Source organism: Halyomorpha halys, unplaced genomic scaffold (genome assembly GCF_000696795.3).
Source record: "Halyomorpha halys isolate HHAL.00 unplaced genomic scaffold, Hhal_1.1 Scaffold380.1, whole genome shotgun sequence".
Classification (NCBI taxonomy): domain Eukaryota; kingdom Metazoa; phylum Arthropoda; class Insecta; order Hemiptera; family Pentatomidae; genus Halyomorpha; species Halyomorpha halys.
The window spans coordinates 1,282,668-1,295,606 of NW_027106430.1; the positions used below are offsets into that span (position 1 = coordinate 1,282,668).

Genomic DNA, 12,939 nt, shown 5'->3' on the forward strand with positions numbered 1-12,939 from the left:
TTTTAAAGATTTATTAATTTGCCCTAACATTGACTCTATCTTATGTACCCCTGATGAAGGGCAATAAGGTAGCTCTTCTGTTGGCAGAAAATAAATAAAGATTACTGTTTTTTCTTCCTTCTTGACCACAGCCCTGATCTTCCAATATATTCATTTCAGATTTTTCGGTAAAATGGACGGTTTTACAGATATTACATTAATGTGGGAAAACCATATACAGGTTAACATATATAACAGCTTTTCTGAAATAGTGACATATCTGACAAATAGCCTTTTTTTTAAATTTGTTGTTTGAGGCATTCTGTAGATTGTCCCATAGACTAAAGTTAATTTGTAACAACTCTAATAGCTTTAGGAAAGTTTGTAGGAGGTGGAACTTAGTAAAGAAAGTAACTAGGACTACAGTGCTATCTTTGGAATATGTCCTACTCTAAATAAGACCAAAACATTTTTTTGTTGCTTGAATATATTCTTGAAAAGCAGCAATAGGGAGGCTTTGGGAGCATGGCCAAGCCCTCACTTTTGCTTAAGAGGAGAATATAACCCTATTTTGAAGAAGACCAGCCTCATGTCTATAAATTATAAGAAGATATATAAAATTAATAAATATTGAGGAGACAGTGTTATAAAACACCCAGCTCTGAGATAATTATTTTAGTTCTATATACATTTCAAAAGGCCTTGCATTTTTTTTTTTATTTCATTCTTTCTGAGCTAACTTAAATACTTAACTAGGGCCAGGGATTCCTATCCAGCCTTGCCCAATACATTCCAAAATCCCTTATTATAAGACTATTATGGCCCATACATCAAATAATCATGTGTGAAATTTAGAGCCAATCATGAGAAAAAAAATAAATACTTGCCAATGTTTATTGGGCTAAGTCACAGCCAAAGGAAATGTCAATCAATTAAAAATTACCTTCTATTACTATGAAATGGAAACAAAGGTTCAGAATAAAAATATAATTGATGAAAAGGTAAATAGTAAAAGTTTTATTTTTAAAAAGTTGTTTTAAATAAATTTATATTATACAGTTTTCCTTGCACATTCATATACATACACAAATTACACATTCCTTTTAAGGAAAAGGGTGACAATATTTACATTTATTACAAAATATCTATAAAGTAGCTATTAATTAAAATAATTTACATTTCTGTTTTAACAAATAAAACAATGGAAACAAGCAAACATCCCAAAGGATTTAAAATATATACTATAGAAATACTTGAAAAATTATATACTTGATTGATAATATGTGTATGAAACATTATAATACATGGTAAGAAAAATATTAAAAGATTTATTAATAAAAACTGATATGACTTGGAATAATTTTCATAAAGATAACTTTTTCTCCATATCTTTTTAGACAATTGCGCAACATACAATTCACCATTGCAAACAGTATAAATATATTTTCCATTTTAAATATAAACACGTAATTTATGTTAAAAATATATTAAATGAAATATTTATAATTACTAACAAATTATTGTAGTATGTGTCTTTCCAAAGCAAGTACATATAAACTTTTATCATTTTATCATTTTTCTAAATATATATCATCAAGAATCATAAAAAAAAGCCATAAATAGTATATTAAATTTCAATAACATATATATTTAGTATTTAATTGCAGCTCTTTAATCTTAAAAGGTAGTTTTGAAGGAATCAATAAATTTAATTTTGGCACAATGTTCTATAATTTACAAACATCTTTGACCTGAATGACAAAAATATCATTTATTATCCAAGGGTTATAAGTTAGAAGAAAATGATCTAGTGATGGTTCCTCCATGCATATTCGTGTTTCAAATTTTATATACAAATAAAATAAAATAAATTAGCTTTTTGTGCAAATAGACATATTTTAGAGAGAAGATATCAATAATAATAGTACTGATAACTATCACATCATTAGTGATAATTTAGAACCCATAAACTTACTTTAGATTAATAAACTTATTACTTTCACTTACCTATTTACCAAATGTATAGTAATGAGAAGTATTGCAATTGTGAAAAATTTAGAAACCAAGTTTTTGAGGGAAATACATTTCTAAGGTTGTACTGAGTACAAATAGCTAAGCGTCGCAGAATGGTTTGTATGTATGTTGTAGCTCTGAAATGAAAAGTTGTAAGGAACTGAAATTACATATTTAATGCAGGTATGTGATGTTACAGTGAATTTCTCATTAAAATCAACTTACAGAAAATGCCATCTTATATCACAGATAATAAACTTTTTTTCTATTTTCTCCATAATAGTGCTAACTATTTTCATTAATCTCAGCATGGCAATGTAGAATTAAGTGGAATTTAATATCCACTATGTCTTATCCAAACTGAAATAGTTGAACAGGGTCTAAATACAGAATTTCCAAAAAAACCTTCCTTTAAATTTTGTTTATTTTAAACGATTAATATTATTATTAATCACCTTTGTCAGAGGTAAGAACCAATGGATAAATACAATATATATACATATATATATAAATAAAAGAATTTGATTATTAAATAAAGGAGAAAATAAATGTTTTTGTGTTTTCATATTTGTTATGGTAATAATCTTACTTTTTCACTATTTTTATAACAACGATGGATACACAGAAACATATAGTCACTATAATTGAAAATATAGTAAAGGAAATATTATCATTTTGAATAAAGAAGAAGTTGCCATTTGAAATGAGCAATGATTAGTTTCAACTAGAAGTAACGGGGTAAGTGAAAGTTGTGTGATGCAAGCATAAAAAAGAAAACAATAATTAGGCTCTTAGTAAATTGACCTGTTTTAAAGAAAATGATCGATTTTAAACCTTGTTTTTCTTATAATTTTAAGTAAAATAATAACAAATTTCATATTATTTATATGTAATCCTACACATTTGTGAGTGTGGGAGTACATATATACAAAATTTGATTCTTGGTTTACATCTAAATAATTAATAATGAATCATAACATAAAATTATTCTTAGCAGTAAACATCATGAAATTATTTTTCAATTTATCAGCTAATTATTAAACGAATATTCCATAGATTATTGAAAACAAGAAGAAATTTTATGAATTCATATTGTTAAAAAATATAAAATAAATTAAAATAGTCTACAAGAAGAACATCCATTTTGCTTGTCTTTTTGCTGTTTATGAGCATTTGCTTTCTTCCGAACTGATTCTGGAATTATAAAAGAAACAAATATTAGAACCATTAGTAGATACTAAAAATAGAAGATATTACTGATTTATTTTTTAGCTAATGTCTATATCACTGGTGGATAATCAAAGGGGCTTTTAAGTCATCATTTTTCATACTAAGGTTTTTATGTTTTGACCAAAATATGTTTCTTTGGAACTAATGACTCAAGATTGAGATGCTTTAAGTGTTTATTAAATATAGGCTCATCTGAGGCAATGTTTTGGTCAAGAAGAAATACAAATATTATTTTCAGTATTAGTGGTCAGTGAAGAGAACACTAATAAGAAAAACTTATTTTTTATGAATTCCAATGTTTTGGTAATTTCCTTAATTTTGTTTTTTTACTCAGGTATTTTCATTATATTTTACATATATCTTCTCATTCTTACATTTATCTTGATATTAATTTTCATTTTTGATTATTTAATTATACAAGTTTGAATGATCATAATAATTTTCAAAATCCTATATTTTCTACTAGTGTTTTTCAAAGCCAGCTTATGGCCCTTACTTAATTTTAATAGAACATTTCTAGAGAAACTTTTATTTAAATATTTCATAAAAGCATCACAGCAAGAGATGGTACAGTTAAAAATAATATGATTTTATACCTGCTTTATTTTAAATCTTAAATATTGAAATCAGTCTTGTATGTCCTTTATTGAATATTAGGATATTGCCACTCATACCATCAATTTCCAGATCAATTTATCAAAAAAACAAGTGAAACAATGGTTCAATGTTAATATAACTTGCATTATTACTAAACTAATAAAATTAAAGTTATTTCCTTATAATATTATATTATACTTAATGTTGGAATTTACAAGAAAAATACAAAAGCCAGTTCATTACTACTCAAATATCATCCAATCAGGAATCAATTCAAACAAATGGATAAAGTCCTTTAGAAATAAAAACTAAATTGTATATGTCTGTGTGTGTATGGATGGTTGACCATTTTAGTTAATTTGAAGGAGATGTTCAGAGGTATGGTCAAGAAGGAAGAAAAATTAGAAATAACTATTTATTTATTTTCTGCTGATGCTTTGACCTACACTGTAGGTCCTCATCAGGGCTATAAAAACAAGTTACAAAGAAGGTAGAGTTACTATAAGGATCAAAGAGTCATATAAAAAATATAACATAAAAATGTAAAGGTAGTGGTATTTAAACAGTCAAAAAAATTAAATAAAATAATAAAGAGGATAAAGATAAATAAATAAAAAATAACTAAACTAATAAAGTAAACAGATACATCACAATACATATAATTGAAAAGATCTACTAATTTAATGAATGAGGAGACAATGACTATTATCAAATGGTAAGTTTGACTGTTAAATTATTATTGCAGAATACATAAAAATGTAATGTAGAAGGAAGAATGTGGGATGGGTAAAAGGTAGAAATGAGAATGATATAAGTTTAAAAAACAGGATTTCGCAATATAAAAAGAATAATAAAGATCATAATATAAACTGATGAAAAAAATAACATAAATACATTAATATTAGGGGGAATTATAAGAAAAAGAGAAAATGAAAAATACCTGTTAGGTCGGAGTGTAAACAGTGACCCTTCGAATGACAGTTAAAGAATTGACAGTTGGGGTAGCTTCAAAAATACAGAGGGGAGGAAGGGAGAGTACAAAAGTTGGGTTGAGCATAAATATGTCAAATAAATAATTCTAAAAAAATAAAATAAATAAAAATAGTTTAATTAATAAATAGTTTGTTTGCTATTTGAGTTATTTTGATAGCACCTGTAACATATTCCTTTTAAATAATTAAAGATATTTTCAAAACAAAGATAATTATAGCACATTAATTATAAAGAAATTTTGAGATGGCAGATTTACCTGCCAACCGTTTTTCATCAATAGCTATTAAGCTTTCATAAAGACTTTCCAGAGGATTGACTTCAGGTTCAAGTCCATCTAGCCAAATCATCATCATCCTATAGCCATGTTCTTTGTAGCTTGCAGGACCTAAATAGTAATGGATGAAAAACAAATATATGAATAAATTATGATATGGTAATACCTAATTAGTAAAGAAATAATTTATAAATCCATGTTAGAAATAAATAAGCCCTAAATAAATTTATATGTGTGAAACTACTTTAGGCTAAGTAGGATGATTAAAATTCATTAAGATTAGTCCATCAAAAAGTAAATATCAGCCCCTACCAGCAGGAATCAAACCAGCACTGCTCAGTGATACAATTATAACAAGGACTGTGTAATTTACAAACAAAATGTATTTATATTTTTCTTAAAATCAGCATGAGAGTTATATTTTGTCATCTAAAGTTGGTTATACTAATTAACTAAAGAATAATTATTTATTCAGATATTTAAATTAATGAAAGATCACTAATAACCCCTTGGTGACGATATGAAGGAAACAAATCTTTTCTTTTACTAAACTTAAAAACTGTTATAAGTAACCTGTAAAGTGGTGTTGTATTGCTTTTATTTGATCTGGAGTAAATGCCCATTGCTGTGCAAGAATAACCCACTGTCCCTCCTTCAACTGCTTCCAAGCAAGTTTTTTCATTACTTCTTCTATGACTTCCTGGTCCTTCCTTGGTTCAGAATTGAGTCGGCTTTTCCTACGTGTCGAATTGATAGATTGCTGTTTCATTATCGAGTTCTCCTTCAATAGATAGATTAAAAAATACATCATTTTCAAGTACTAAGTGTAATTCAATAATGGTATTATATAATTGAAAGAATAATTTTATATACCTTAAATAATCATTTAATAATTGTTAATAACTATAAAGATCTTATAGTTAAAAGCACTATTCCTATTCTTGGCTTATAATGACTTATGATGATTTGATATTTTAAGTAGTCATCATGTATTGTTACAGAGGACAAGTAAGTTTTATGTTATTGTACGGTGCGTTATCTAGGTCTTATATGTAGGTTTTATGTTATATTAATTTTTATGTAAGTGAGGAATGATTATTTTTTAAACAAATAAAGTAGTGCATAATATTTTTAAACATAAATAAAGAAAATTTGTTTTATTTTTTATTATCTGACTAATTTAATAATCAATAAAAAAACAAAATATGTAAATTAAGATAGCTTAGAGCTAGCCGATAGGTTGTTATAAAGAAATAAAATCTCTTCCAGTCAATTGAACCTAAATTATAAAGATGGAAAGTAATGTGGTTTTGAGTGAAAAAGTAGTATTTATTATTATTATTAAAGTATTTATTATTTCTGGTTTTAACTCAAAATTGATAAAAGTTGAACTTTTTTTTTGTTTGTTTTTTGGATCAATAATGATAAGTATTTAGTAAAGATACAGTAAGGAATTATTGTGTTAGTTGAAGAAGGGTGATAAATATTTTTAAGAGGTAGATGATGTAGTTGGTACAAACCTCAGGTTCTGGGTAGTCTAGGCGAGCTGTTTTGATTATCATGTCAACAATAGCTGTGAAACTTCCCCTCGCTGCAATGTATAGTGGTGTACGACCTCCCTTTAAATATTAAAATAATTTACTTTAGAATATTTAATATACAGGCAGGAGGATCATAATAAGAGGTCATTAATAAATAATTAGAATACTGAAATGTTGTATTTCTAATTCTAATGCAATTAAAGTAGGTAAATATCTCAATAATTAATAATTTTGTATATAAATTTATAATTTTACTAAAACTGCAAATTTATTTAATGTTTTATTAATTTTAATCCATATAATAAATTATAAATATGAAAGAAGTTTATCATGTTCCATAGCGAACATTGCTTACTTGTGTTCAATTTTATTCATGGAAACGTCCACAAAAATAAGCATGTAACAACAGTGGATAACATAAAAAAAAATTAAAATCTGTACCGCTACAACCCATGAAGAGTATACCTATACTTTGTAGAGAAGTACTGTTAATAGACCAACGGTTGTGCAAGGAAGTGATTTTGTCAGAATCACACTCGACTGCCAGATTTTTAACCAATTAATGGTACCCAATTTAAGAGGCTGGGTTGGCCCTAGGAGGGCTGCAGAACCCACAGGAGTTGACTCACGGCTACAGTGTCTGGCCAAAGATCAGATGGATATCACGAGGTGATTTAATATATGGAAAAAGTTCATAAAATTGGAGACAACGAAATAAAAATACTATGAGAAATGCCTAAAAGTATTAGGTCTGGGTTGTTTGGTTGGGTTCTCTATGATAGAAATGCAAGGAGAAAGAAGAGAGAAATGGGAGACAAATAATTATTAGTCTTTATTTTCAGGTTATCAAAGGGATTGACTTACAATTATCGAGATACACAAAGAATATTGAAATTGGTTATGATTTATGATTATCCCTTTAGAAATACCTGCTCTTTTTGTTCAATATTTGCTCCTGCAGCAAGAAGGAGTTTACAAATTTCAGTGTAACCATATTCGGCAGCAATATGCATCGGAGACTGAGATCTCTGCAATATAAAATAAATTGTACATGGTGTTAACTTATTAAAGTTTTGTTTTATTACAAGGCTTACCTCATTTAATGTATTAAGATCAGCTCCTTTTGAAATAAGGAGTTCTACTGTATCCATATTATTAGCTTCAGATGATAAGTGAAGAGGTGTGTTTCCTATCTAAAAAAAATTATTTATTAAGCGTACTAGAAGTTTAAATAAGTCAAAGAAAATAATAATATGATGTAATAAATTATCAAAATTTCTTTACTCTTACCTTGTTTTGACAGTTAATGTTACTCCCATATTGTAATAATGCTTCAATTATTCCCCGACAACCACTACTGCTGGCAATGTGGAGAGGAGTATTACCTTTCTGAAATATCAAAGTTTAATGTTTACTGATTTTTCTAAAACTAAAATAAAAACTTTATAAAGTGTACCATATAAGCATACAAGATGAAACAAAATTAAAAAGCGAACATTAATTTTTTGATTGGGTTTTATTTATTTAGTACTAGCACTAGTATTTATTTCTTAATGATTGGAGAAATTTGTCGGGGGGGAGGGTGCGGTCAGCAAAGAACAGCATAAATAAACAAAACCATATTTATTTTTTTTTTATGCCGACGTTTACCGGAGTTTCAGGTCTTCATCAGGGCTATAGAACAAAAGAGATAACAACAACATTTAGAGAAACATAAAATTGAAAAGGCCTATAAGTTCTATAGCCCTGAAACTCAGGTCAAAACGTCGGCATAAAATAAATAAATATAGTTTTATTTATTTATGTTGTTCTTTGCTGACTGCACCCCCCGACAAACTTCTACAATCATTAATCTATGGTCCACTATCTACACCTCAGTATTTATTTCTTATTTACTCACACATTTTTTAACTACTGTCAAATTATTGTAGAACCAATAGGCTAGGTTGTACTGAAATAATATATTAATTATAGACAAAATATAGACATTTTTGTATTACATGATTCTTGATATGTAGAGAAGCGTTTGCTTGTAAAAGGAAAAGTGCGAGCCCAGTGTGTTTATTTTCTACTGCGAGGTGAAGAGGAGAATTGCCTTCTTCATCAACTGATTCAAGTCCAGCACCTCCTTCGATCAGTAGTTTAGCGACTTCTTCATGTCCTCTTTCACTGGCTGCATGGAGGGGTGTCCAGCCCTTCTAAAATTTTAATTTAAAAGTTATATACTTACACTATGGTTTTAGAATAATGGAGTTTAAGCAATGTATATATAAATACATATGCCATACATTTTATAGAGTGTGGGTGGACCCTGGTGGTTTTCCCAAACCCACAGTGTAGTAAACAACTAATATCTCAGTATTATTTTATTAATATTATTAGAACATACCTTAAGATTTATGATTTGTTTGTGGATTCATTTTATTTTGAGTTATTATTTTTATATTAAAAAAAAAATTCATTTTACATTTGATGTTTCTGATTTTCTTTTAAAATTTGTAATTATTATTTTTTTAAGTTATTATTATTGGTGCGACAGACTATGGAGGTTCAAAGGCCTCGCCCGATGTACTTAGGAAATACATCGCACATTTCATGAGGTGGTTTTCAGAGGGTGGGTTCGTAACTCCCATGCCTATTTTTGTGAGTGCCACCCATTGGCTTACAGGCCACACAAATGCCCGGATGGTGTAACTATTTATATAAACATTAATTGCTCCTTCTTATTATTTATTATTTTTAGTTCATTTGTGTTTGATTCTTTTTCATTTTATTTCATTAGAAGTTAGTCACCTTATGATATTTTATATGATAAATGGTTTTTTAAAAATTGTTTTCTTGTTTACTTTTCTTTTTCCCTCTTGTAAGTTCTGTTAATTATTGTTGTTTGCTTTTTCAAATTATTATTTTTGTGATTTTTTTTTGTAGATCGGTTTTACTTTTTAAATTTTACATTTTTATTTTGTATCTCTAAGGTACTAAAGCCCACAGTTGAAGCCTGTAATATTATCCTAAAGGGACAGGTCCCAAAATAAATAAAGGATATTATAAAAAAAGAAAATTGAAATATGTACCACTACAACCCATGAAGAGTCAAGGGTTCAGTACTTAGTAAGTAAGTACTGTTACTAGACCAACGGTGTACAAGGAGGTGATTTGGTCAGAAATCATGCTCGACCGCCAGATTTTTACTCAATTTAGGATACCCAATCGAATACCCCAGGAGGGCTCCAGAACCCACAGGATTGACTCACGGGTAGAGTGTAACAGAAATAATTTTCTACCCAGCCTGGATTCGAACCCGGGTCCTCCACGGTGCCACCATGCTCCCAAAGGAGTTATAAGTTATATTCATAGACGATTCATTTTAAATATTAAATCCTTATGTTTTATTTATTGTACAGTAAAAAGAAAAAGATGCTGAGTAAATTACAGATTAGTGATGTCACTTTTTCTAAGAATGAGTTTGGTTAAAAGATTTTTCTTCAAAATCAAATTTAGTGAGCAGCTTCACTTATGTGAAGCATTGTTTTTTTGGTTCAGGTGTTTTAAAACTTTGAAGAAATAACTTTCTGTAGGGAGAAACTTTAAATGAATGAGAAAAAACAAGTTTGATAAGAAAAATAAAAAAACTTTTTTGACTATTAAAAACTGAACAATTATCTAATGCAATTAAAATTAAAATTTAAAAGCCATAATGAGGAAATAAATTTTTAAAAACATTTTAAAAGCATTAAGCATAATTTACAAAAAAATTGATTACTAAAAATTGTTTTGAAATTAATAGACAATTCATGATTATTGAAAAGTATTTGACATTTATATTAATTTAAACATTTATTAACTACGTACCTGGTCTGTAGAATTAGGGTTTGCGGAAAGAGCTAGCAACTTTGCAATGATTTTGCCATGTCCTTCAGATGCTGCTTGGTGGAGGCAGGTCATGCCTTCATTATCAGCTGCCTCTAAGTCAATATTCTCCAGGGTCTCCAGTAGGTAATCCACCACATCCTCTCGGTTGTTTCGAGCAGCGCACATCAAAACACTGTATCCTTTCTAAAACAAACATAGTTAAATTTTTCTTTTGCAGATACCAGCTAATTTTATGCTGAAGTGCTGTTTGATTGTGGTTTTGAGCAGAGCATAGCAGTTGAGTATATGGAGGTTTCAATTTTTACACGTTTTAATTAATTTTTGAATTCTGTTAAAAATGATAGGAACAATAAAAATTTGACTAAAATACATAGATTTTAGTAAAATTTTTATTGTTCCTATGAATTTTTCACACCTTTATAATGATTAACTTTAATGCAACAAACAATTTATCCCACAGATTGTAAAAATTTTTTAAGCATAATCACTATATTCATTCCTAAAGGGTATTAGCAAAGTTTTAATAACATTTTGATATCTATTGTTTACAGTAGTAGATAGCTAAATGTTATTAATATTTTCAAAGGATCAGTGTAAATGAAATCAAATGTTTTTGTAACAATGCTAATAAAAATTTCGCTATTGACCGGTTTAAATAGTAACAAGTGTTATTGGTAATTTTACCTCCGATTTGAACCCACCTTCAGATATTACATTTTGAAATAGAATGGTGAGGACTGAAGGCAATATCCACTTCATTGAATAACAGGGAGTCAGACATTGATTAGGAAAATATTTTTTATTTAAATAAAATCATATCAAAAATTTATAATAGAAATAAAGAATTAATACTTTATCCCATTTCAAGTGGCTGGACTTCAATCTTATCTGATCTAACATATATAAACAAAAAGAAAATAAGGGAAAGAATCTTATAAATGTCCTAGAACATTATTGTCAATGCAGTGTAATCAATATAAACCTTTAACTGGTAACGTCAAATTTACAGATATATCCCATGACATTTCTTTTACAAGGTATGAACTACAATGTTAAGGAACAGAAAGTTACAACTTGCTATTGAAAGTTGCCTCTAGATAGAACTATTCCTGATTAATAGCTTATAATTTTTTCAACTAATGGGACTAAAATTTAGTTGGTCACTAAATAAGTTTAATTATGAGTAATTTCTAAGAGAAAATACAATTTTGTTAGTTAGAACCTTGTTAAACCAAGACAACAATATGAGTAAAGTTAAGGTAAAACTGACCATAAAAATGTTTTTTTTTTATTTGTCTAATCAAAAACTAACCCTAGTCCTTAATCTTGTTATAAGGTACACTTAAACTAAAAAAAATGGTCCAGGATCGCCGACTTACACTGATCTAAAAGAGGGAGGGGAAGAAGCTTTCCAACTCGTACAGACCCATATTCATCCTTTCTGTGACGAGTAAAGTCCTGGAGATCCTCATAATACTTATGTTCAGTTCTAATGAGAGTGAGAATTAAAAGGTAAAACAGTCCCACAAATGAGAAAGGGAAGGGAACTGCTGATACTCAGCTGTTGAACAGTATTTTATGTTATGGTTCCCTGTTATTGACTATGTGGATGATTCGGTCACCTTGTGACCTCCAGCAGCAGAGAAATCTTCAAGGTTGAAGTCAGATTTTGGGACGACCTTATAACAAGATGATGTTAGTGAAAGAAGCTGAAGTTGATTGTAGCTGAAACACAGGTCAGCCCTAAGAGTGGAAAAACCAGACAGTCCACACCCTATCACCTCACTGATTGAGAGAAAGATAATTAGACCAAGTGGGGTGTTAACCTCATTAATAAGGTGTGGAAGAAAGTTCAACATAAGGTATCACTTGAACTAGTGGCCAAATGCTTTCTTACCATTCAGTCTATAGTACAGGCAAAATGTGTACTCCAGAACTACTGGCCAAAATACTTTTTCACCGTTCAGCCCCTTGTACAGGAAAAAATTGGTAATCATGGACTACTTAACATTCCAAGTCTTTATGGGGCAATATGGCTTTTGGTCACTGCATGGCTTTGACAAGGATTTCGATCATCTACGCTCCATGTCGTAACGACATGAATGAACCTGCTGGTGAGGAAGACAGGGATCACAAAAAGCGACTACCTCCTCCTTAAAGAAGAGAACTACCTGTACTTCAAAGGGTTCGCATGCGAATGAAAGGTAGTAATGGCCTCAGAGGATTTAACTTTGCATCAAGAAAGCGAAATTTGGCCGACGGAATTGTCTTCTGTTGACGAAGATAAAAACGATTTCCTGGCTAAATTCCTTTTTTAAAATGTTTATTGGTAGTGGTTGCAAAAATAAGCGCCGCGCGCCAACTTTGAAATGCAAATTTTTGATTTGAGAATTTTAATCTTTTTTTTTCACTTTGCATCAGTCTAATCCTGGCCTATGT

The 12,939-nt window shown here is 29.1% G+C and overlaps 1 protein-coding gene across 1 annotated transcript in view; it reads right to left on the minus strand.

Annotated features, from left to right (window-relative positions):
- Positions 1–973: 973 nt before the first annotated feature.
- Positions 974–12,939, minus strand: part of LOC106681988 (ankyrin repeat and death domain-containing protein 1A) — a 252,329-nt gene continuing 240,363 nt past the window's right edge. The window contains exons 6-14 of the mRNA XM_014422604.3: positions 10,480–10,683; positions 8,628–8,825; positions 7,918–8,016; positions 7,722–7,820; positions 7,557–7,655; positions 6,607–6,705; positions 5,660–5,867; positions 5,069–5,197; positions 974–3,186 (exon numbers count right to left, since the gene is read on the minus strand). Of these exons, the coding sequence (XP_014278090.1) occupies positions 3,107–3,186; positions 5,069–5,197; positions 5,660–5,867; positions 6,607–6,705; positions 7,557–7,655; positions 7,722–7,820; positions 7,918–8,016; positions 8,628–8,825; positions 10,480–10,683 (1,215 nt within the window). The 3' untranslated portion in view covers positions 974–3,106. The remainder of the gene's footprint in view (positions 3,187–5,068; positions 5,198–5,659; positions 5,868–6,606; positions 6,706–7,556; positions 7,656–7,721; positions 7,821–7,917; positions 8,017–8,627; positions 8,826–10,479; positions 10,684–12,939) is intronic.